The 19,791-nt window shown below is 50.5% G+C and overlaps 9 protein-coding genes and 1 pseudogene across 9 annotated transcripts, besides 24 other annotated features; all 10 read left to right on the top strand.

Annotated features, from left to right (window-relative positions):
- Positions 1–4,660: part of a sequence feature (heterozygous, non-Esmeraldo-like haplotype) that runs on past the window's edge.
- Tc00.1047053510421.280 (hypothetical protein, conserved) lies at positions 101–2,155 on the top strand (the record flags this gene model as incomplete). The annotated part of the gene is made up of 1 exon (XM_814078.1): positions 101–2,155. The coding sequence occupies one exon, from the start codon at positions 101–103 to the stop codon at positions 2,153–2,155; it is 2,055 nt and encodes a 684-aa protein (XP_819171.1).
- Positions 2,315–2,338: a microsatellite.
- Positions 2,342–2,382: a sequence feature (CT-rich).
- Positions 2,726–3,427, top strand: Tc00.1047053510421.270 (hypothetical protein, conserved; the record flags this gene model as incomplete). The annotated part of the gene is made up of 1 exon (XM_814077.1): positions 2,726–3,427. The coding sequence occupies one exon, from the start codon at positions 2,726–2,728 to the stop codon at positions 3,425–3,427; it is 702 nt and encodes a 233-aa protein (XP_819170.1).
- Positions 3,612–3,665: a microsatellite.
- Positions 3,693–3,717: a microsatellite.
- Tc00.1047053510421.264 (hypothetical protein, conserved) lies at positions 3,737–3,994 on the top strand (the record flags this gene model as incomplete). The annotated part of the gene is made up of 1 exon (XM_814085.1): positions 3,737–3,994. One exon carries the CDS (start codon positions 3,737–3,739, stop codon positions 3,992–3,994), a length of 258 nt encoding a protein of 85 aa, XP_819178.1.
- Tc00.1047053510421.260 (diacylglycerol acyltransferase, putative) lies at positions 4,370–5,836 on the top strand (the record flags this gene model as incomplete). The annotated part of the gene is made up of 1 exon (XM_814076.1): positions 4,370–5,836. One exon carries the CDS (start codon positions 4,370–4,372, stop codon positions 5,834–5,836), a length of 1,467 nt encoding a protein of 488 aa, XP_819169.1.
- Positions 4,661–4,708: a sequence feature (haploid, non-Esmeraldo-like haplotype).
- Positions 4,709–5,588: a sequence feature (heterozygous, Esmeraldo-like haplotype).
- Positions 5,589–8,299: a sequence feature (haploid, Esmeraldo-like haplotype).
- On the top strand, positions 6,656–7,789 carry Tc00.1047053510421.250 (hypothetical protein, conserved; the record flags this gene model as incomplete). Its single annotated transcript, XM_814075.1, has 1 exon — positions 6,656–7,789. The coding sequence occupies one exon, from the start codon at positions 6,656–6,658 to the stop codon at positions 7,787–7,789; it is 1,134 nt and encodes a 377-aa protein (XP_819168.1).
- Tc00.1047053510421.240 lies at positions 8,003–9,469 on the top strand (annotated as a pseudogene).
- Positions 8,300–8,341: a sequence feature (haploid, non-Esmeraldo-like haplotype).
- Positions 8,342–13,787: a sequence feature (heterozygous, non-Esmeraldo-like haplotype).
- Positions 9,752–9,797: a sequence feature (A-rich).
- Positions 9,846–9,869: a microsatellite.
- Tc00.1047053510421.220 (hypothetical protein, conserved) lies at positions 9,964–10,398 on the top strand (the record flags this gene model as incomplete). The annotated part of the gene is made up of 1 exon (XM_814074.1): positions 9,964–10,398. The coding sequence occupies one exon, from the start codon at positions 9,964–9,966 to the stop codon at positions 10,396–10,398; it is 435 nt and encodes a 144-aa protein (XP_819167.1).
- Positions 10,993–11,014: a microsatellite.
- On the top strand, positions 11,093–12,130 carry Tc00.1047053510421.210 (hypothetical protein, conserved; the record flags this gene model as incomplete). Its single annotated transcript, XM_814073.1, has 1 exon — positions 11,093–12,130. The coding sequence occupies one exon, from the start codon at positions 11,093–11,095 to the stop codon at positions 12,128–12,130; it is 1,038 nt and encodes a 345-aa protein (XP_819166.1).
- Tc00.1047053510421.200 (hypothetical protein, conserved) lies at positions 13,001–16,117 on the top strand (the record flags this gene model as incomplete). Its single annotated transcript, XM_814072.1, has 1 exon — positions 13,001–16,117. One exon carries the CDS (start codon positions 13,001–13,003, stop codon positions 16,115–16,117), a length of 3,117 nt encoding a protein of 1,038 aa, XP_819165.1.
- Positions 13,788–14,154: a sequence feature (areas merged during assembly that could not be assigned to a particular haplotype. This can correspond to areas where the two haplotypes were merged or to regions with more than two copies in the genome that were merged during assembly.).
- Positions 14,155–19,791: part of a sequence feature (heterozygous, non-Esmeraldo-like haplotype) that runs on past the window's edge.
- Positions 16,529–16,555: a microsatellite.
- Positions 16,684–16,703: a microsatellite.
- Positions 16,866–16,890: a microsatellite.
- Positions 16,988–17,012: a microsatellite.
- Tc00.1047053510421.190 (hypothetical protein, conserved) lies at positions 17,029–19,416 on the top strand (the record flags this gene model as incomplete). The annotated part of the gene is made up of 1 exon (XM_814071.1): positions 17,029–19,416. One exon carries the CDS (start codon positions 17,029–17,031, stop codon positions 19,414–19,416), a length of 2,388 nt encoding a protein of 795 aa, XP_819164.1.
- Positions 19,431–19,458: a microsatellite.
- Positions 19,472–19,519: a sequence feature (GA-rich).
- Positions 19,540–19,567: a microsatellite.
- Positions 19,719–19,745: a microsatellite.
- Positions 19,764–19,791: part of a sequence feature (A-rich) that runs on past the window's edge.

Below are 19,791 nucleotides of genomic sequence, written 5' to 3'. Positions count from 1 at the left end.
AAGCATCCGCCTAAACAACCGAAAATAAGTCCGGGAGTGGAGAGAGAAGGAACCACCAACATAAAAATAAAGAGGGGGAGGGAGATAGAAGTAAACAGGCATGGCGAAGGGTAAAAAGAAGGGGCCTGTTGATGTATTTGCCACTTTGGGATCCTCGGGCCGAATAGAGGTGGCGGGCGAGACTGAATCGACAGACATGCGCCCTGCGGAAATGCTGGACACAGCATTGGTCATCACACCTGCCATCCCACGCGTAGAAGTGAGCCTCAGCATTCAGTTCCGATGCACCGTCCCGATTGTTGAGGGGGACATGCTTCAGCTGTACCTGCCCGGATTTCGCGGCAAGGCCTCCCTCTTTACGCCTGAATTTTCACCCATACAGGCCACGAAGTCGTTGCGGCAGTTCCGTGGCTACTGGTCCGGTGAAGGGGCGAAAAAAGGGAAAGGCCCTGGGAAGCAGTTGCTGCTGCTCAAATGCGTTCATCGTGTAGAGGCACAACAGCTCGTGGCGATCGTCGTTCCACGCTCCCTGAGACTGATGTCCCCCGACAAACTGGCACAGAACTCGTCGAAAATCAAGATAAGTGGCGTGGTAAAGCATGCTGAGGGTGGCAGGATCCTGAAACAGGTATTCGTGTCTTCCACGGAGGTGAAAAAGAGACATGTGTTGGAGGAAATTAAGGATTACAAGTTACTTATCTCGGAGTTGGACAAAATTAGTGGATTAGAAGACGTTGACGCACATGTGGCGGAGGAACTTTCCATGGAGGAGGTGGATCATATATGGGAATCCACATATGAACGTTGTCCATACCCTATTGCGCTTCAGTGGCATATTGCCAACTCCGCCTTTCGCGATTATGAATCATTTGGACCGCTACTGAAGACGATTGTGGAAGGTGCCATCCATTCGGTCAAACGACGACACCAGTTACTGGGTCTCTACCGTGAGATTGCCACAAACCTGGGTGTAAAAGTAGGTGCGGTTATTATATTTCAGGATGTACTGAATATGCTTTACGGTTCATTGTATCCACATATCCCCGGTACAGTCCTGTTGGCCGTTCGCCTTTTTACCATGGAGCCTATTGACATTGCCCGTACATTCTTGATCAGTGAACCACCCCAGTTTTCGCTGGCACAGGAAATCTATAGCAGCTTTCGTACGGGCGATCCAGAGGGTCTAAAAAAGTGGGCCTTCACTGTGTCAACATTGCTGCTTATTGTCGGTACGCATGCAAACGACCCGGAATCTTCGGTGGATACGCCTATTTTGCCGTTGTACTACGCCATTAAGGAGGTCCCTCATGATGAACTTCAATACATACGGGAAATGCCTCCAAATGAGTGGTACGTATTTCCGTTTCTTGCTTTGGTACGTCCTAGAGTTGACTGGACAGATGAAGAGGCCTTCCCAATACCGGATAACGCGGTGTTGTTTGAGATCCATAATGCCGCGGATGGGTTGGATGTAAGTGACCTCTCGATGTACCCTTATGATCGGGAGTGGCTTTTGCCTCTCTTCTCATCCTTCCGCGTCAACCACGTCAAGGTGTATGATGACCGAAATAGTCTTACACATGTCGTTATGTATATGCATGGTTGTCTACATGGTTCAGTGAAAGAACCTATGATTCCCGAGGAGGACCGCGCCGTGACGGCCGTGATGGTGAGGAAACTTCGAACGGAGGCGGAAAAAATTATTTATCGTGCCCACCAAATTGCCGAGCATGCATATCTGAACGTCACCCTTAATGAGCGACTTCGGCTCCATCCACAGACACTCCTTCGGGCACAATATGTGGATCATTACTTTGAGGTGAAACGCTTTTCGCAGGCCAAAACGACCGTCGAGGAGGGACTTGTCAACTGGCAGGTCTGCACGACACCGGCACAGTTGATCGATCCTGTGGAAGGTGTCATTAAGCATGCGGTGTGGGAATTCATGCCACGTAAGTTTGCCCTTTTGGCAGAGCAGTACTTTCTTAGCAAAACACGCTTCAAGAAGGTGTTTGAAGCCCAAGGCATTTTGCTGGACTTTGCGGGATATGTATGCGACTACGGCGGGAAGGGACCACGACCGATGCGGCGACTTTTACGAAAACGTGTCACGCATGAGGCCCCGTTGCCTGTCTTTGAGGAGTTGCGTTCATGAAGGTGGAACCACACACACAAAAAAAAAAAAGGGAGAAAAAAAGAAAAAGGGGAGAAGACAAATAGACATGACTACTTCTTTTGTGTGTTTGTTGGGTTTTATATCGGATGTAAATTACAAAACAAGTTGAAATATGGAATTATCAGAAGGTTGGCGAGGAAAAAAAAATAAAATAAAATAAAAGTTAGAGGGGAAAAGAAAGAAGGAGAGAGGGAGAGAGAGAAGAGTAGAAGGAAGTCTTCACATTATGATGTGGACGAGATGACCCCCCACCCCCACCCCCCATTTGGATGTCTTCTTTTCAAAAGCTCATATTTATGTACTTTACATCATTACCACACTTTTTGACTTCTTGTCTTGTATGATGTGAGAACCCATTGGATTTTTGCGGTATTGGGTTCTCATCGCTCCTTCTTGTTCTACATGTGTTTGTCATGCATGACAGAAGTCTCTTTCTTTCTCTGTCACTCTCACTGAGAGGGAAACGAATACATACATAATTGGAAGAAGGGGAGGTTAAAGGACTAATTGTGTGGAAAGGAAGAGAGAGACTGTGTGTGCAGCTGCAAGATGTTGCGGCGGCACCTCGTATCCTTCCGACTTGGCATCGGCGTTGGTGTTGGCAGTAACAAAACCCTTTCATGTTCCACATCACTCTTTTACGCGCAGCGTGGGGTGTTTGCGGACAAGGCACGTGCCGGCATGATCATTGCGATCGACAAGCGTTACTATCGAGTTCTGGCCAACACACGCTCGCAGAAGGGGCAAAATGCCGCCTCTTTCAACATCAAACTTGTTGAAGTAGGTACGGGGCGCAAGAAGGAAGTGACGGCAGGACAGGGGCATGACTTTGCACAGGTGCGGGCGGAGCGGGTGCGACTCCTGTTTAGTGGGTTTGATGATGACGATATGGCATGTTTTGTGTACCCAGAGCACGCCTCAGATGCGGGAAAGGAAGTGAACATCCCTGGCGACTCTCTGCCAGATGTGCAGCAGAAGTTTCTTTGCTGTGGCATGCCTGTTGACATTCTACACATCATCCCTGACGATGAGGACTCGTCTGACGCAAAGGATATCTGGGCAGAGGTGGTGATGCCGTCTAGTTACAACTACACGGTCGAGAAGATTTCTTTAAAGGGGATGTACAAGATGGCGTCATTCAAGGAGTGTGATGGCGTTGTTAGCGTCAATGACTCTGTGCAGATAAACGACAAGGTGAAGGTGACAATCAAGCCAGACGGCACAGTAGCGTTTGGTGGTCGGGCATCCTGATAGGCGTGCTCGTGGCGTACATGCACAAATATTTACAAGGATTTATCCATTGGTGGGTAACAGTCGCAGGGAGGATTTCTGCACTCATGATGGATGTATGTATATATGTACAAGTACTTCTTTTTCCCTCTTTTTCTCTTATTTTATTTTATTTTGCAATATGGCTATATGAGGGTGTATTTAAACACACACACACAGACACAGACACACATATATATTTTTAAACACATACATATACCCTACACCATACAAGGAGAAGGCAGGCTATTATTATTATTAGTATTATTATTTTTTTTTTTTCACTTGGCAATGACAGCCAGTGCCACGAGTGCGGATATACCTGTAACTCGGTTGCCGCCTTACTTCCCTACCAGTCTTAAGGAATGCACAGCATCGACAGACCTCTTTTTCTCCTGCTTTGAGCAGAATGCTCTAATGAAAACCCCAACCGACACAACAAGTGCCAAACGGGCACTGCTGCAATGCCAGTCGGAGCTGCGCGCATACATGACATGCATGGAAAAACACCTTGGCGACGGCAAAAGATCGTGGTGGAAGTTCTGGTAGCCTCACCACCACCACCACCACCGTCAACAAAGACGGCGATGACATGGAAGAGCAAAAGAATAAAGAGAGAGTGGGAAAGCAAAAACAAAGAAGAAAAGAAGAAGGGTAAGTGAAAGTCTTCTACACATGTGACGCACTGCCTGATATGGCGTCTGTTGTCCTCACCCCTCCCCAATGCCAGAAGTTACTCACATTTCTCTCATATGAAGGAGCGCGGTGCTGTCCTTGCCGACCCAGCACTCACAGAGACATGTAAACTGCTATAACGCCACAACATCCATTGTTTTCGCATTTTTTTCTTCCCTTCACAAACATGATTTATTGCCAAAAGTACACACAAAGCAAAACAAAATAGTGGGTAAATAAAGCGCAGAAATGGAATTTGGCGAGGGCACGGCAATGGCTGCCGATCACCACGACAGTCAGGCAGCATTCCCACTGGCAGAGGAATATGTCGTGGAGCCGACGACCACGGAGGAGATGCACGAGCTACTTGACATGATTGTTAGCGCCTGTGACCATCTGCAGGGTTTGATACGCGATCGCCTTCCTGTCACGCAGAGGGAGGTGTCGAAGCTTCGGAAGGCCTACTGGCTTGCAACGGGCGAGACGGAGAGGCTGCGCAGCCGCAGTGGGTCGAAAAGCTCCATATTTGGCAACGCTGACTGTGGCAGTGCAGGCATTCAACCCCTGCACCCCGGCGTGGAGGGCCGCAGGCGGCAGGACGGGAAGATCCTCGCGTGTGACTGCGCGCTACGACAGCTCGAGGAGTACGTGGGTCCGAGGCCCGAGGCGCATACGTTTGACCACGACGATGATTCGGGGAATGAGGGCGAGAGGAGCAGAATGCGGCGCTTTTTTTGCGTTCCGGTCGAGCGCCGCCTCCAAACGCTTTTGGTTTCGGCGTTTCTGTTCTTTACACTTATTCCTGTTTCCCTTGCGCTCACGGTGGCGCTGCTGCTGAATTGGTGGACCATGCCGTTCATGGTGGCGTACCTCGTGCACATCTTTACCTTTGGACAGCCCAGGCATCCGTTGAGGAAGCATACCGCCTTTACACGACTGAAGATATGGCGCCACTACGGCGCCTACTTCCCCGTGCGCCTTGTGATTCCTTGCCGCGTGCGTGAAAAGTTTGAGCCCCAAAAGAACTATTTTTTTGTTTACCACCCGCATGGCATACATGGGTTTGGTGCGATAGCGAATTTCACCCTCGACGCGACGGTGAGCTCACTTCTTCCGGGCATAATTATCCACGCGCAAACGCTCAAGCTCAACTTCTACATTCCTTTTTGGCGCGAGCTGCAGCGTCTTTGCGGCAACGGGGACGCCAGTGAGGACTGCATCCGCCGCACGCTGAGGTCTGGGCCCGGCGAGAGTGTTTTGCTGGTTGTTGGGGGTGCGAAGGAGAGTCTCCTGGCGAGCCCGCGAACCAACGAGCTCAGCCTGCAGAGCCGGAGGGGATTTGTGAGAATTGCACTGCAGGAGGGCTCCCCGCTTGTTCCTGTGTATGCGTTTGGAGAAAATGACGTTTACCGGATTCCCCGTGCGGCGGGCTCCAGGTGGTGGAGACGCGTGAATGCGATCCTCCGCAAGGTTTTGTCCTTTGGTTTCCCCCTGTTTGTTGGTCGTGGCTGGTTCAATTACTGCTTTGGTGTCCTGCCTCACCGCCGCCCGATTTATGTGGTGGTTGGGGAGCCGTTGCCGGTGCCAAAGATCCCCCAACCGACGCCGGAGGACCTGCAGGAGTGGCACGACAAGTATGTGGCGGCACTCAAGCGGCTTTTTGATGGGTATCGTGCCGTCTACGACGTGGAATCCAGCGGCCTGCATATTCACTAACGTTTGAAGTGGTGGCTTCGAGGAGTGTCTTCTATTTTCGGTGTATATTCGTGTGACGTTTTGGAGCTGTTTTTTGTTGGGTGTGAGTCTGGTCTGTGTTGTGTGTGGCATCCTGTTTCGAGGTGGATATTTTTTGGGGGGAGGGGAGGGTGTGTGCGTAATTGTTGGGTTGCCATGAGGCAAGTGAACAAATTGGGGGCTCTTTTTTCAGATTTTTTATTATTTGCGATTTATGAGAAAAACGGAGGTAGAACAGCAATATTTTTGGTGCAGTGGATGAGGGTTTGGATAGGAGCAGATAGTTCGGTTTGGGGATAAAGAAGGGTTGTGTCACTTCATGTGTTGCTTAACCGGGGCGCCACGCTTTTTGTGCGTCTCTGCAGAAACTGAAAGGAAGTGGGGAAGTGTGAGGAGGCAAATTGTTTGATCTCAGTGTTTACCACGGTTGGGGCGGTTTAGAGAGCCACGGTGTCGACGCCACAGACACTTCTTACTGCGAGTCCCTTCCCTCCACCCACCACTTTATTTTTTTTTTCCACGTACGTGTACATATATATATTCTTGCTTTTGCGTTGTGGTGTCGGCTGCGTATTGTCTTTTTAATGCGTTGCTTGTGTCTCGCCGACAGATATGTGGCCCATCTTTTCTTCACGGACGCGCTGCCTCTTTCGTTCTCTGTTTGCTTTTTCCCTCTTGAATCCTGTGGAGGGAGGGAGGCCAATTCTTATATAGGGACCATACATAGTTACATATACGTCCACTGTGGGGAGTTGTAAGCAGGGGTAAGGCGGGTATTGGTGGTCGTGGGTGGCAGGAGAGATGTACGCTCGCTTTCGCACACGCTCCAAGTTCTACAAGCGTCCTGAACGGGTGCTTCGCGCGTATAATGTCAGTCCAAACATTTTACGCCGCCCAAATGTCAAGCCGGGCCTTATCAGAGGTGTTTACAGCGACGAAAAAGTTGACTTGCGGGATCGCGAGCGGCTGGAGCTGCTGGAGTCGATTCGTCATCCCAGAGAACGTGATTTTTATCAGGACCACACGTACCACAACCAGTGGATTCGCCGAGACCTGGAAAAACATCAGAAGATGCAGCTTTCTTCACGGTACCGCTACTTTGCTCCGGATTACGTCATCACACCGTGGATCTGGTACCCGGGTGATGTGGTGGAGGTAGTGAGCGGCGAAGGCATAGGGCAGCGCGGTGCGATCATTGCCGTGGTGAAGTACAAAAATGAGATCATCGTGCAGAATATTAACGTGCAGGACGTTGTGATCCCTGCGTCAGAAACGCGGCCGGAGCAGGTGTTGCAGCGGGAACACCCGATCAGCGTTACGCGGGTGCGACACGTTGACCCGTCAACAAATGAGCTGTGTAACCTGGATCTGGTGAAGGTGCGCAACAAGGAAACGGGTGCGCTGGAGGAAAAGCGCATGAGCCTCGAGACGGGGGTATTGCTACCAATTCCCCCGCTCGACAGCGGCATGGAGGTGGGCGACCCCTTGAAGGACACGCCAATCCAGGACGCGGACGAGGCAACATATGACCGTGAGGCGGAGATGGCGGTGTTGGTACAGCGGCGCCTCCACGCCATGGAAGAATACTTTGTGCGCAGCCTGCGGAAGTCGTACGAGTTCCACGAACCGCTGCGCACGAAGAACGCGGAGGACCTGAAGGCGTTCCAGTCAGACGTGGTAGATGCGGCGTCGACGGCTCTGGCGGAGAAGCTACTTGCAGTCGATGGGACGACGCCTTCCACGTGGTGGAAGGATGCCCTGGCGCCGTATGTGGAGAGTATCGAGGCGGAAATGCGCGCCAGGGCCGAGGAAGAAGAGGCAGAAGCGGCGGTAGCGGAAGGCGAGACGTTAGCGACACAAGTGGCGGAGGAAGACGAGTTCTTGGATGAGGAGGAGGATGAAATAAACATGGAAAAGGATGCGTCGTCCTTGTAAGGCAGAAAGGAATGGAAGGAGTCAGGTAGAAATCAACCAATAGAATAAGCCCGGTTTGTGTGCCACACTGTCACGTGTGCTGCTTGTGCCGTCTTCTTTCAACACTTCACCTTTTCTCATTATTATTTCTAGCTTGATGCAAAGCAAAGGCGGGGAGTTACGGCGGTATATTGGTGAAGGAATGGCGGCCAAGGAAAAAAGGAAAACGCAGAAATGGAATTTGGCGAGGGCACGGCAATGGCTGCCGATCACCACGACAGTCAGGCAGCATTCCCACTGGCAGAGGAATATGTCGTGGAGCCGACGACCACGGAGGAGATGCACGAGCTACTTGACATGATTGTTAGCGCCTGTGACCATCTGCAGGGTTTGATACGCGATCGCCTTCCTGTCACGCAGAGGGAGGTGTCGAAGCTTCGGAAGGCCTACTGGCTTGCAACGGGCGAGACGGAGAGGCTGCGCAGCCGCAGTGGGTCGAAAAGCTCCATATTTGGCAACGCTGACTGTGGCAGTGCAGGCATTCAACCCCTGCACCCCGGCGTGGAGGGCCGCAGGCGGCAGGACGGGAAGATCCTCGCGTGTGACTGCGCGCTACGACAGCTCGAGGAGTACGTGGGTCCGAGGCCCGAGGCGCATACGTTTGACCACGACGATGATTCGGGGAATGAGGGCGAGAGGAGCAGAATGCGGCGCTTTTTTTGCGTTCCGGTCGAGCGCCGCCTCCAAACGCTTTTGGTTTCGGCGTTTCTGTTCTTTACACTTATTCCTGTTTCCCTTGCGCTCACGGTGGCGCTGCTGCTGAATTGGTGGACCATGCCGTTCATGGTGGCGTACCTCGTGCACATCTTTACCTTTGGACAGCCCAGGCATCCGTTGAGGAAGCATACCGCCTTTACACGACTGAAGATATGGCGCCACTACGGCGCCTACTTCCCCGTGCGCCTTGTGATTCCTTGCCGCGTGCGTGAAAAGTTTGAGCCCCAAAAGAACTATTTTTTGTTTACCACCCGCATGGCATACATGGGTTTGGTGCGATAGCGAATTTCACCCTCGACGCGACGGTGAGCTCACTTCTTCCGGGCATAATTATCCACGCGCAAACGCTCAAGCTCAACTTCTACATTCCTTTTTGGCGCGAGCTGCAGCGTCTTTGCGGCAACGGGGACGCCAGTGAGGACTGCATCCGCCGCACGCTGAGGTCTGGGCCCGGCGAGAGTGTTTTGCTGGTTGTTGGGGGTGCGAAGGAGAGTCTCCTGGCGAGCCCGCGAACCAACGAGCTCAGCCTGCAGAGCCGGAGGGGATTTGTGAGAATTGCACTGCAGGAGGGCTCCCCGCTTGTTCCTGTGTATGCGTTTGGAGAAAATGACGTTTACCGGATTCCCCGTGCGGCGGGCTCCAGGTGGTGGAGACGCGTGAATGCGATCCTCCGCAAGGTTTTGTCCTTTGGTTTCCCCCTGTTTGTTGGTCGTGGCTGGTTCAATTACTGCTTTGGTGTCCTGCCTCACCGCCGCCCGATTTATGTGGTGGTTGGGGAGCCGTTGCCGGTGCCAAAGATCCCCCAACCGACGCCGGAGGACCTGCAGGAGTGGCACGACAAGTATGTGGCGGCACTCAAGCGGCTTTTTGATGGGTATCGTGCCGTCTACGACGTGGAATCCAGCGGCCTGCATATTCACTAACGTTTGAAGTGGTGGCTTCGAGGAGTGTCTTCTATTTTCGGTGTATATTCGTGTGTCTGTTTGTGTATGGTGTGGGAAGAGGGTTGTAGATGCTTGTCTTTATGCGCACGCGTCTGATTTTTTTTTTTTTTTCGATTTTTTACACGTGATGTGTTTATTCATTGTACATTATACAAATTGTTTTCCCCAGATATGCGTGGGCGGAATTGTAGTGGGATGTTTTATTCACATTCATGTTATGTAGAATTGAATGGAATGAGGGTGCTTAGGCCTCATTTGAGTGTTTGCTCTTTTTTCTCTTGTTTGATGTTTTTTTGTTTTGTTTGGTTGGTTCTGACTTTTACTTCCGTGTGACCACATATATATATATATCAATGGTGTGTGTGTGTGTGTGTGTGTGTACAGTTACAGATACATACATTGCGACAGGGAATAAGGAAGGGAAAGAGTGGGGAAAAAAAAAAAAACGGTAAAGCTGGGCGTAACGAAGGAAAAATGGTGCTTATGTCAACCTACCGTAACAGCAGGTTTGTTTCAAAGGACTTCCTGCACGGCCCTGTTATGCGTTTTCGCGCTCTTGGGGAGTACTACTTTCAACGTGCGTGGAACGGCACGCTGAACTGGACCCTTCCTGGGGAGTACCGGTTGTATGCCGTGATGATCCCTTTTATTTACTTTTACCACCGCTGGCATCAGGAGCACAAACTTGACATTGACCACGTGGAGAAGGCAATGATCATGCGGTGGGGTGGCACACTGGAGGAGGTGCGTAAACTATCGGCGAAGGACCAGCTGCGGGTGCGCTGCTTTACTGACATAGAGAAACTCTACTCGGCGTATGGTCCGAAGGACGTCAATGTGCAGCCGGAGGGCGACAGTCTGCCCGGAAAAGATTTGTACAAGAAGGCCGGTGAAGGACATCACCACTGAGAACGTTTATTTTATGATGTTAACATTATTACTATGATCACTTTTTCTCCGTCTTATTTTTATCATTATTTTTATTTCCATGGGTTACTGTTTGCCTGTGCACTGTTGTGTGGGATACAAGAGGGAATAGCAAGAAAAGGGGGAGATAAAGTGATGAAGAAAAGGGAGAGAGAGCAAAGGATGGATCAGTGTATTGCCAGTGAAGAGGGAAATGTTTAGCGGAATAGTAACTATTTGACTATGCACATGTCTGCATGTGTAATGACAGAGACGGGGTGAATGCGGAGCAGCCAAACTCATTCTGGCAATATTTTGGTATCCACACGCGTGCATCCTGCTGATAAAAAGGAGTTTATTCCATCATATGATGTTTGGGTTGGGTAGGGGAGTTTCAATTGCACTGAATTGAAGTATATGGTTCTGCAATGACGTCTTTCTTTCCTTTTCTCTCTTTCCCCATCCCTCATGCACAAAACATTGGGTAATGAACGATGTATTGACAGCTGCAGCCTTCATAATTCGCACATTTCTATACGACACACACACACACACACCGAAAATAACAGCAACAACAACGAGGGATTAGCTTGTGCGATTATTATTATTATTATTATTAGTTTAAAAATTTGTTGTTGTGTGACTGTGTGTGTGTGTGGAGGGGGGTGAAAGGGGTGCTTTGATTTCTAAAAGGGAAATGGCACAAATGATGGGAACACTTGTGCTTCCGCCATTTGTCGCTGCGGCCATCGTTGAACACGCAAAGCGACGTCGCAACTCCGCCGGGTATCTTGTAGGGAGCCGCAGCGGCAATCAGATCACCGTCACGGACTACATCCCTTGCACACATGAGTCAACGAGCGATGTTCGCACGCGGGCCTACGCGGAGGAACTCAAAGAGCGTGTTTCGCTGAAGAAGTGCTACACTCCGAGCATCACACTCGTCGGTTGGTATGCAGCTGCAACGCCGGAGCCGGGGAAGGAGCGGGCCTTTGATCTCTGGTGCCAGGCACCCGGCGCGAGTTTTTCAAAAATCCGCTCGCACAATCAAGCCGTCATGTTGCTTGGGCGTATGCCGACCGCGGCGGACCTCGGCATCCGCTGGGAGGCGTACATTACAAGCAACATGAACGACGGGGACTCCCTTCAGTGTGAGCGGATGCAGCAACTAACCGTCTCCATCGAGGCGGAAACGCCTTCGATGAATGTGCTTCTGGCCGAGATGATTTCGAAGACCCTCTACAACGGCAGCATGCCGTACCCCACGAACCGCATCACTAATCTTGACCGCGTCGCGTTAGAGGCGGAGAGCAGAGAGACGGAGTTTGGCAGAAAAGACAACAGTCGAAACGACGCCGAGCCGCGGCCGGTGGAGGCCGCACTACTCAACGTGCAGAACAAACTCCACCAGGCCATCTCACACGCCCGCGCCATCCTCGTGGCGGGAAATAAAAACAAAAGTGAGAGACAAAATGAGAGCGCCGCTGTCGTGGAGAACTACGAGACCATTCTGGCGGAAAAAAGTCAACAGAGTAGCCGCGATGACTTCATCACGGAAAGCTATAAAGATGCGCTTATGATAAAATACACCGCGGCCCTCCTTCGTCGTCATGTGATGGAAATTGAACGCCATGGACGTCAGGAATTGAAGGAAAAGACGCAACACGGCCACGGTCACGGCCAAAACAACACTTCCAGTCCACGTGGTCCACGCAAACTCGGTGCATTTCGATAAACAACAATTGTCCGCGATAAACAGGATGGTGGAGAAGGGAGGTGAAAATGAGGAGAAAAGAAAAGAGGGATATGTTGGAGGGGTAGCGTGCGCGGTTTCTATTATTATTATTATTATTCCCTCCGCGTTCTTTACATGTCCATCCGTTTCTTACTTTCTCCACTTTTTTTTTTGTGTGTGTGTCTTCACTCTCTCTGTCTGCATCTCCCCTGCATCATTGCGTGTAGCCCGGTGAGGGCGTGAAGGAAATGGCATCGATTAGGGTCCAGGTGTTGTGTGGGTGTTTGTATTGGAAGCGGCGTGTCTGTTTGTCTCGTGAGGTGTTAACCGCGTGGCCCCGCCTCTTTTCCTCCTCATGTATTCTTCTCTGCACATACACGCACGCACTCATTTCCTTTGCAGCATTTATTATTATTGTTCTTGTTGGCGCGGGTGAAGTCTATCCGAATGCGTCTTTGTTTCCATTTGTGTGTAGGTGTGGAGCCGCTTATTTATTTCTTAAAAGTTAAGAATAGCGGTAGGGGAGAAAATGAAGGGTGGAGAAGCATGTGCGTTGAGGAGCAAAGAGGAGAAGCGGGGGCGGGGGAAAGGGAACGAATAATAATGATAATAATAAAGAAAAAGGAAGCCGTTTTCACCGCCAGAATAAAAACAAAGAGAGAATAGATATATATATCTAAAGAAAAAACATTTTATGCGCTCTCGTTCTTTTTCTTTCTCTCTCCCACTTGCTTTCTGCATATGTGTTGCATTATTATTTTGTTTTTCCTTGTGATGATATCTGACGCGTACGCTTTGCATGTGTGACGTTTTTTTTTTTACCTTTTTTATTATTCCCTGTTGCGGCATGGGCTCTCATTGCATACATATATGTGTGTGGACCCAGAGAATAAGAGGAAAGAGCGAAAAATGCCGATTTTTGAACGTGTGCTGCGCCACACGGAGCCTGAGGCGTCGCATGAGAGTCTTAGACTTGAGTGGGCTTTTGGCCTGCACAAGGACTTTCGGTCCGTTATTCACAATCTCAGTACTTCCCCGTCAGAGCGTGTGGTGTTCTACACGATTGGGCACATTGGTGTCATCTACGATGCAGTTCAGAATACCCAACGCCACTTGATGGGCCACCGCAACATGATCATTGCATCCGCATGCAGTCGTAACCGACGGTTTGTTGTGACAGCGGATAGCGGCTCCGGTCAGGCAAATTCATCCTCTTTTAGCAAAGACTCGATTGTCCAAAGCAGCATTCAACAACAGGGATCGACTGGCGTTGAGAGGATCGAGCAGCAGGAGGAGCGTGACGTTGAGTATGACAGTTCTCTGATGATCATCTGGGAAACACAAACGGGCACGCCTGTACGTACGATACCTACCGGTCTATACGGTGGAGTGGTGGCGTGTGCGATGAGCCTCGATGGCATGTACATTGCAACACTGAATCGACGCATCCCGCAGGAGATTATGCTCTGGGGGTGGACGGCAGAAAACGAGGTGGATGATGAGCATAGTGTCACCGATACCCTTATAGAAGATCTTGCGTTAGCTAGCAACATTATACCGGAATACCGTCAATTGATTCCTGCACAAGATGAGCAAACGTCTATTCGCTTCTCCGAAGATGATTCGCACCTTATTGTGACGAATGGATTACGTCGTGTACTTTTCTGGTCCTGGGCAGAACGCGAATTGAAGTACTACTCTCCACCGATTCTTGCAAAGAATCTGAAGGTGGCGGTGGGAAACTTCACACAGACGATGTTTGTTCCCGGGACAAGTATGGCATGCAGCGGGACGGTTGATGGCGATGTGATTCTGTGGGAGGTGCAGCCACGTGATCGTGTCACCAAGGAGCAGGACAAGACGATGCTTAAAATGGTGCGGATCCACTCAACCGGTGTCTCGTTTCTGACATGGACAAGTGGTTACATTGTCACGGGTGGCATTGACGGGCACGTCAAATTCCTCGACCCGAAATTGCGTCTTGTTGCGTGGTTTGAGGACCTCAACGGTGGGGCCGTGACATCCATAAGTTTTGACCGGCCTCCATTTATTGCCCTGCAAGCGATGGATGAACTGCGAAGAGAGTTTAAGGCAACAACGCAGAAAAAGGCAGCACTTGTAGGGACAACTGCCGTGGGGGAATTTTCGGCTCCCGATTTTATGATCTCTACCGCCCACGCCATGATCATTGACGTGGCGAGTAAAGCCTTTCATACGGGCAACGCTGAGCTGTTGCGCGGCAAACTCATTGTACAGGGACAGGAAAAAGGCATTCACTGCATTGCCGCCCATCCGAAGCTTCCACAGCTTGCAATTGCAGGGCATAGTGGTGATGTGCATATATGGGACTATAACTCGAAACGAGTGTTGCTGCTCAGTATTTTTCAGGGATCACACATCAATTGCATGGCGTATGATCCACAAGGGGTCTACCTTGCCATTGGCTGCACAAACGGCCTTGTGAAATTTCTCGACGCGACCACACTGGAGGAGCGTAAATCCATTAAACCCAAACGAACCGACTGTGTCACGCGTATGGCCTTTTCAGACGCTGGGAATCGACTGGCCACGGGAGACTCAGCAGGCTGTGTTAGTCTCTATGAATTTGATCACCCGCAAGGCAACACAAAGAAGCCAATGGAGTGGGATATCGTGGGTCGCCACAAGACACATCGGGCGGCCATTTCTGGACTCCAGTTTGGTGACGACGGTGGTTTACAACGTCTTCTCTCTGTGGGGGAGGACAAACGGCTGGTAGAATACGATCTGATTGACTCAGAGCCAGAGTCTGGTTTGCTTGTGCAAACGGCGCATAAAATTACACAGGGGTCTTCTCCCACAGGGTTCTTGTGGGTGAGAGAAAATGGGCTTGTTTCAGACATGAGACGCCGCATGCAAGCGAATAAAGACGCGCCAGATGATCTTCTTCTTGTGGCAACAAGCGACTACAAAATGACGGTGTTTTTAAGTGATTGGAGTCGCCAGTGCATTAAATCTGTGCTCTCCCCAACCTTTGGGGGTCCCGTGTCGGAGATGTTTACAGTTCCCTCGCTGCCAGGGAGTGAAAAACGATGTTTATTCTATGCGACACGGGAGAAGGTAATTGGACTTGTAAAGCTGCCACTTCTGGGCGACCCATGTATGTCAACTGGTGTTGTGGCCCATCCAGGCAACATCACCAGTGTTGCAAGATCTTATGACGGCGCTTTCGTTTTCACCGCTGGCGGGGATGACCAGTCGGTGATGCAATGGCGTGTGAATGGTGAAGGAATTGCTCCCCCCAACGAAATTGCGCTGGCGGAAAGCGCATTCATTGAGGGGGGTGATGAGGTTCCACTGGATCACCTTATAGCCGCCGTCGAAGGCGGACGAGAGGGACAATTTATGCGTGAGATTGTGGACTATTTTTACTACGCCCAAATTCGGCTTCAAGGTGAGGAAACAACCGCGAAGCGTGAGTTGTTGGGGGCTGTTCCCTTCTCTCAGCTCCCCAATCTCTTTCGGGCGCTCGGCTACTACCCATCCGAGCTAGAAATTGGTCGCCTGACGTACGAGGTAGCGAACATTTACGGCCCTTTAGAGGAATTGGTTGAAGAGTGTGATGTGGGGAAAATTCCACTCAAGTTCTCGCAGTTTATGCGTTTGTATGTCAACTACCGTCCTATTTATGGCATTACCCGCCAAGATATTGAGTCTGCCTTCTGGGCGCTCGGTGCGGACGCGGAAACAGGCCAAATTGCGCGGGATGTACTTTTTAAGTTGCTAGCTACGCATGGCGAACCGTTGCAGCAGGAGGAAATTTCTGCGGCACTGCGATCGCTGCTGGGCGAGGGGGTACGGCTTGACATGCTTGAAGACACCATCACTGCCCGCGCCTTTGCGGAGAATCTTCTAGGATTTGAAGACTACGAGACTGTGGGCGCGGAAGCGAAGGTGCCAGAGGAATTGCAGGGCAATAACGATGATGAACTGTTCTTGGATGAGTGAGCACGGCATTCCTTTCTCGTTTTGTTTGTTTGTTTCATTCTGACGATGAGGGCTCTTAGGAAGGACGAATTCTTTACTTTTTTTTTTTCTTTCGTTCTTTCCCACTCGACGCATCTGTTTAAACCGACGGAGGGACTAAGAGGACGAAAGAAAAGAGATGGAGCCTCGCCGTATTTCTTTCTTTCTCTCTCTCTCTCTGTGTGTGTGTGTGTGTGTCTTCCACTTTCTTTCTCTTGTGCAGCAGAGAAGTGAATGATGCGGATGAGGGGTTTTCGTGGTGGTGGTGGTGGTGGCGGGCGACACTCAACGGGGACGAAACAACAACAACAGACGAGAGAAACGAAGAAACAAAATTGATGTAAATTACATTTGAATTTTTTAGATGCGGTTTTGTGTGATTTTGTGTGCCTCAGAGAAAAAGAAAGAAAGAGAGAAAGAGATGGCACGATTATGAATTCGGCAACATGCATACATCTGTCTCTGGTTTGTGTGATGTAGTGATCTGGGCAGCGGTATTTGCCGCAGTGGTTTTATGTATTGGGCGTCATTGGATGTTTATTTTTTATTTATTATTATTATTATTATTTTGTACTTCTTTTCTCTTTCTCTTTCTAATCTTGTCTGCGTCTCCGCTTAATTACATTGCAGAGGAAACAGCAGGCAATATTTATCACCGTTTCTCCGCTTTGCGTCACAACTGGCCTTTGACAGCCAACGCTCCTTTCATTGCACGTATAGATAGATATATACGCACACACACACACACACACACAGAGAGAGAGAAAGAGAAAGAGAGGGATTTTTCCCCCCTCCTTTCCTCTTAACAGGTTTATTTGTTTGTTGTTGTATTGACTTTTTGGTTGCCAGTAGTGTTTTTTTGTTTGTTTGTTTGTTTCTCTTATTATTTGTGAATGACATCGTCTTTGCTTCCCTTTACCAACGTAAAGGTGCTACTGCACGTACGTGAGAGTATTTTTGGGGATGATGGCGATCTCACGAAGCATTACGCAAAGAAAGCCCTTCGTAAGCTCGGTGCCTCTTTGACACTATCGGAAGTTACGGCGGATTTAATTGTGTTTCACTGCGGTAGTGAATCGCTCCTTGAGAATGCAACAGCGCATGGAAAGACGATAGTTACGCCGGCGTATCTGCAAGAGTGTGTAAAACGCATGGAGCGGCTGCCAGTTGAAGGCTTTCTCGTCCGTCCACGCATGGCCCCAGCGCAAAGGAAGGAGGCCAAAAAGACGGGGTGCATCGGGGGCGGTCCACAGGAGGAGCGGCCGACATTCATGACGTCCACGGGACTGTCAACTATCCCTTACCTTGATGACGTGGCGGAGGCGGAGGTTGAGAAGGATGGGGCCTCCCGTGTAAAAGGCTCCGAGAGGCAAGACGGAGCCACCGCAAGACCGACGGCCGTGTCTTCTGTTATTGATTACGATGATGATGCAGATAGCATGGAATTAGTGGTACGTGAAAACAGTTTCAGCAGCGCAGGAAGACGTAGGGAGATGCCGTTACAGCCAGACGATTGCAACAGCAGTGGTAGCCCCCTCGTCCATGTGAGCGCATCAACCACACCCTTCAAGGAAGCGGTGAAAAGCACGCATAGAGGCATAATGCAAAGTACCAGCAGCAAAGAAGTAAATCTCGGCGTGGATAGTACGAAGGATCCCTCGGCCCTGCCTTGCATGGGCGCACGAAGGAAGGCTTTGGGTGGCACGATGCCTGCTGGAAGGGCCGCCGTGTCATCATCATCATCATTACCCACGGCGACTGTTAGGAGACGTGCGACGAATTCAACGGAAGAAATACCGGCAGTGCAGCGAAAACGTGACCGGTGTTTCACAGATAGTGCTAGCGACGGGCACGTGACTGGGGCACCGAGTAAAAAGAGGAACAAGGCGCAGGAGCGAAAGACAGAGTCCGGGACACATGAAGAGGGGGCGACACAGCTCACGATGGCCTTCACGGATACTTGCCTCATCACTCCATTGTTTGCTTCGGAGCCGGTTGCGAAGTGCAGCACCCGTCATGGTGTGACGCACCTCCGTCCTCCCACGTCGCCCCCACAGCTCCGTGTTGCAGTGGCTGGGGATGATGATGACGGTATTCAGTTTCTATGCGATATTGTTGAGCAGCTGGGCGGCGTCTGTGTACCACGTGTGTTTGGTCGTGTGAGGAAGCCGACGCAACTTGTTTTGGAAGGACGTGGGGAGTTAACACCGATGGTGCTGCTTGCCAAGGCGCTGGGTATTCCTGTACTGACACCGCAGTGGCTCTACGATGCCATTGGCTTGGGGGCATTCCCAAAGATTATCCGTGCGCATCTGCATCCCATTTACTCCACTCATGTCACCAACAGTGACGATGCCAATTGTAGCGGCGGTGGGAGTGGTAAAGAAGAAAATGATGGGAAGGGAGGAAGATCTGGTGCTATACCAATGCATTCCCTGCGGAAGGATGCGGGCGTTGAAAAGGGCCTTGTCGGTCTCTTTGAACATGACGTTGGCCCCTATTACAAGCCTATCTTTCTTGGGATGGTGGTTGCCCTTGTCAGCCACTCGCCCCTTGCCCACGCTGATCAATTCATGGAGCTGGTGCGCATTTTGGGTGGATTTGTCTCACGCAGCGCGTTGAGTCTAAATCTGTCCGTCATTGTTGATCTTAGATGTGGTGCCGCCGCCTCGGACGCTCAGGCACGAAAGGAGGAGCAAGAAGATGTGGGAATAGCCGCGGAAGTCAAAGGACGAAAACCGCGGCGAAGGGCTTTGCGCCGTGCGAAAGCGGGGTCCGCATCTGAGACGCAGTCGAACCCCATGACATACCGAGCTGCGTTGAGTGACGGCCGCAATGCGTCACGGCATGACTCGCATGATGTTCTGCAGCGTCTCTTGGCGCAGCGGCGTCAACACAATTTGCCTGCTGTCCCTGTTGTGTCAGTGGAGTGGATCATTCAATGCATCCTTCTTGGCGAGGTCACCGAGACAGCCCCGTTTGAAGTGGCAGTGAACGGAAGGGAACGAGTCGGTGGGGTGGAGACGGACCATTCGATTGAGAAGAAGCACACGGAGGAAAACTACGTCATCGCCATGACACCACCGAGACAGACAATGTGGATTGAGAGTGACCAGAGGAGCGAGACGGCCCGCAGTCACGTCACGATCCCGCGACAACCGCATGTTGTTACCAGCCCGTTCGCAAAGACGTCTGAGGGGCCGAGTAGCGCTATGAAGCGTGCAGAACAGCAGTTAAGCACACAGCAACTGCTGCTCTCATTGGACAGTGAGGATGAGTGAAGCCGCTGGTAGCGTTATTATTATTATTGTTATTGTTATTATGGTGGCGGCGGTACTCTTGCTCTCTCTATCTCTCTCTCTTTTTCTTTTTTTTTTTTATTCTTCTGTGGCTGAGGGCGGCTGTTTTTTTTTTTTTTTTTTTTTTTTTTTTGCCTTACGTTGCCGACGAGAGGAGGAACAAAAACAACAACAAAAAACAAAAAGAAGGGGAATTTGCACTCGACCTATTGCATTTCCTTTTCACCTCTGTTTCTGCCTACTCTTCCCTGTATTGTTGTTGTTTTCCTTCTTTGTGTGTTATTTCTCTCTCTCTCTCTCTGTCTCTCTCTGAAGTGAAAGAAGAGGCCTTTTTCTTTTTTGTAGTTTTTTTTTTTT

The sequence above is a fragment of the Trypanosoma cruzi genome, genomic scaffold (assembly GCF_000209065.1).
Source record: "Trypanosoma cruzi strain CL Brener 1047053516743 genomic scaffold, whole genome shotgun sequence".
Taxonomy (NCBI): domain Eukaryota; phylum Euglenozoa; class Kinetoplastea; order Trypanosomatida; family Trypanosomatidae; genus Trypanosoma; species Trypanosoma cruzi.
This window is presented reverse-complemented; position numbering and strand designations above follow the sequence as displayed.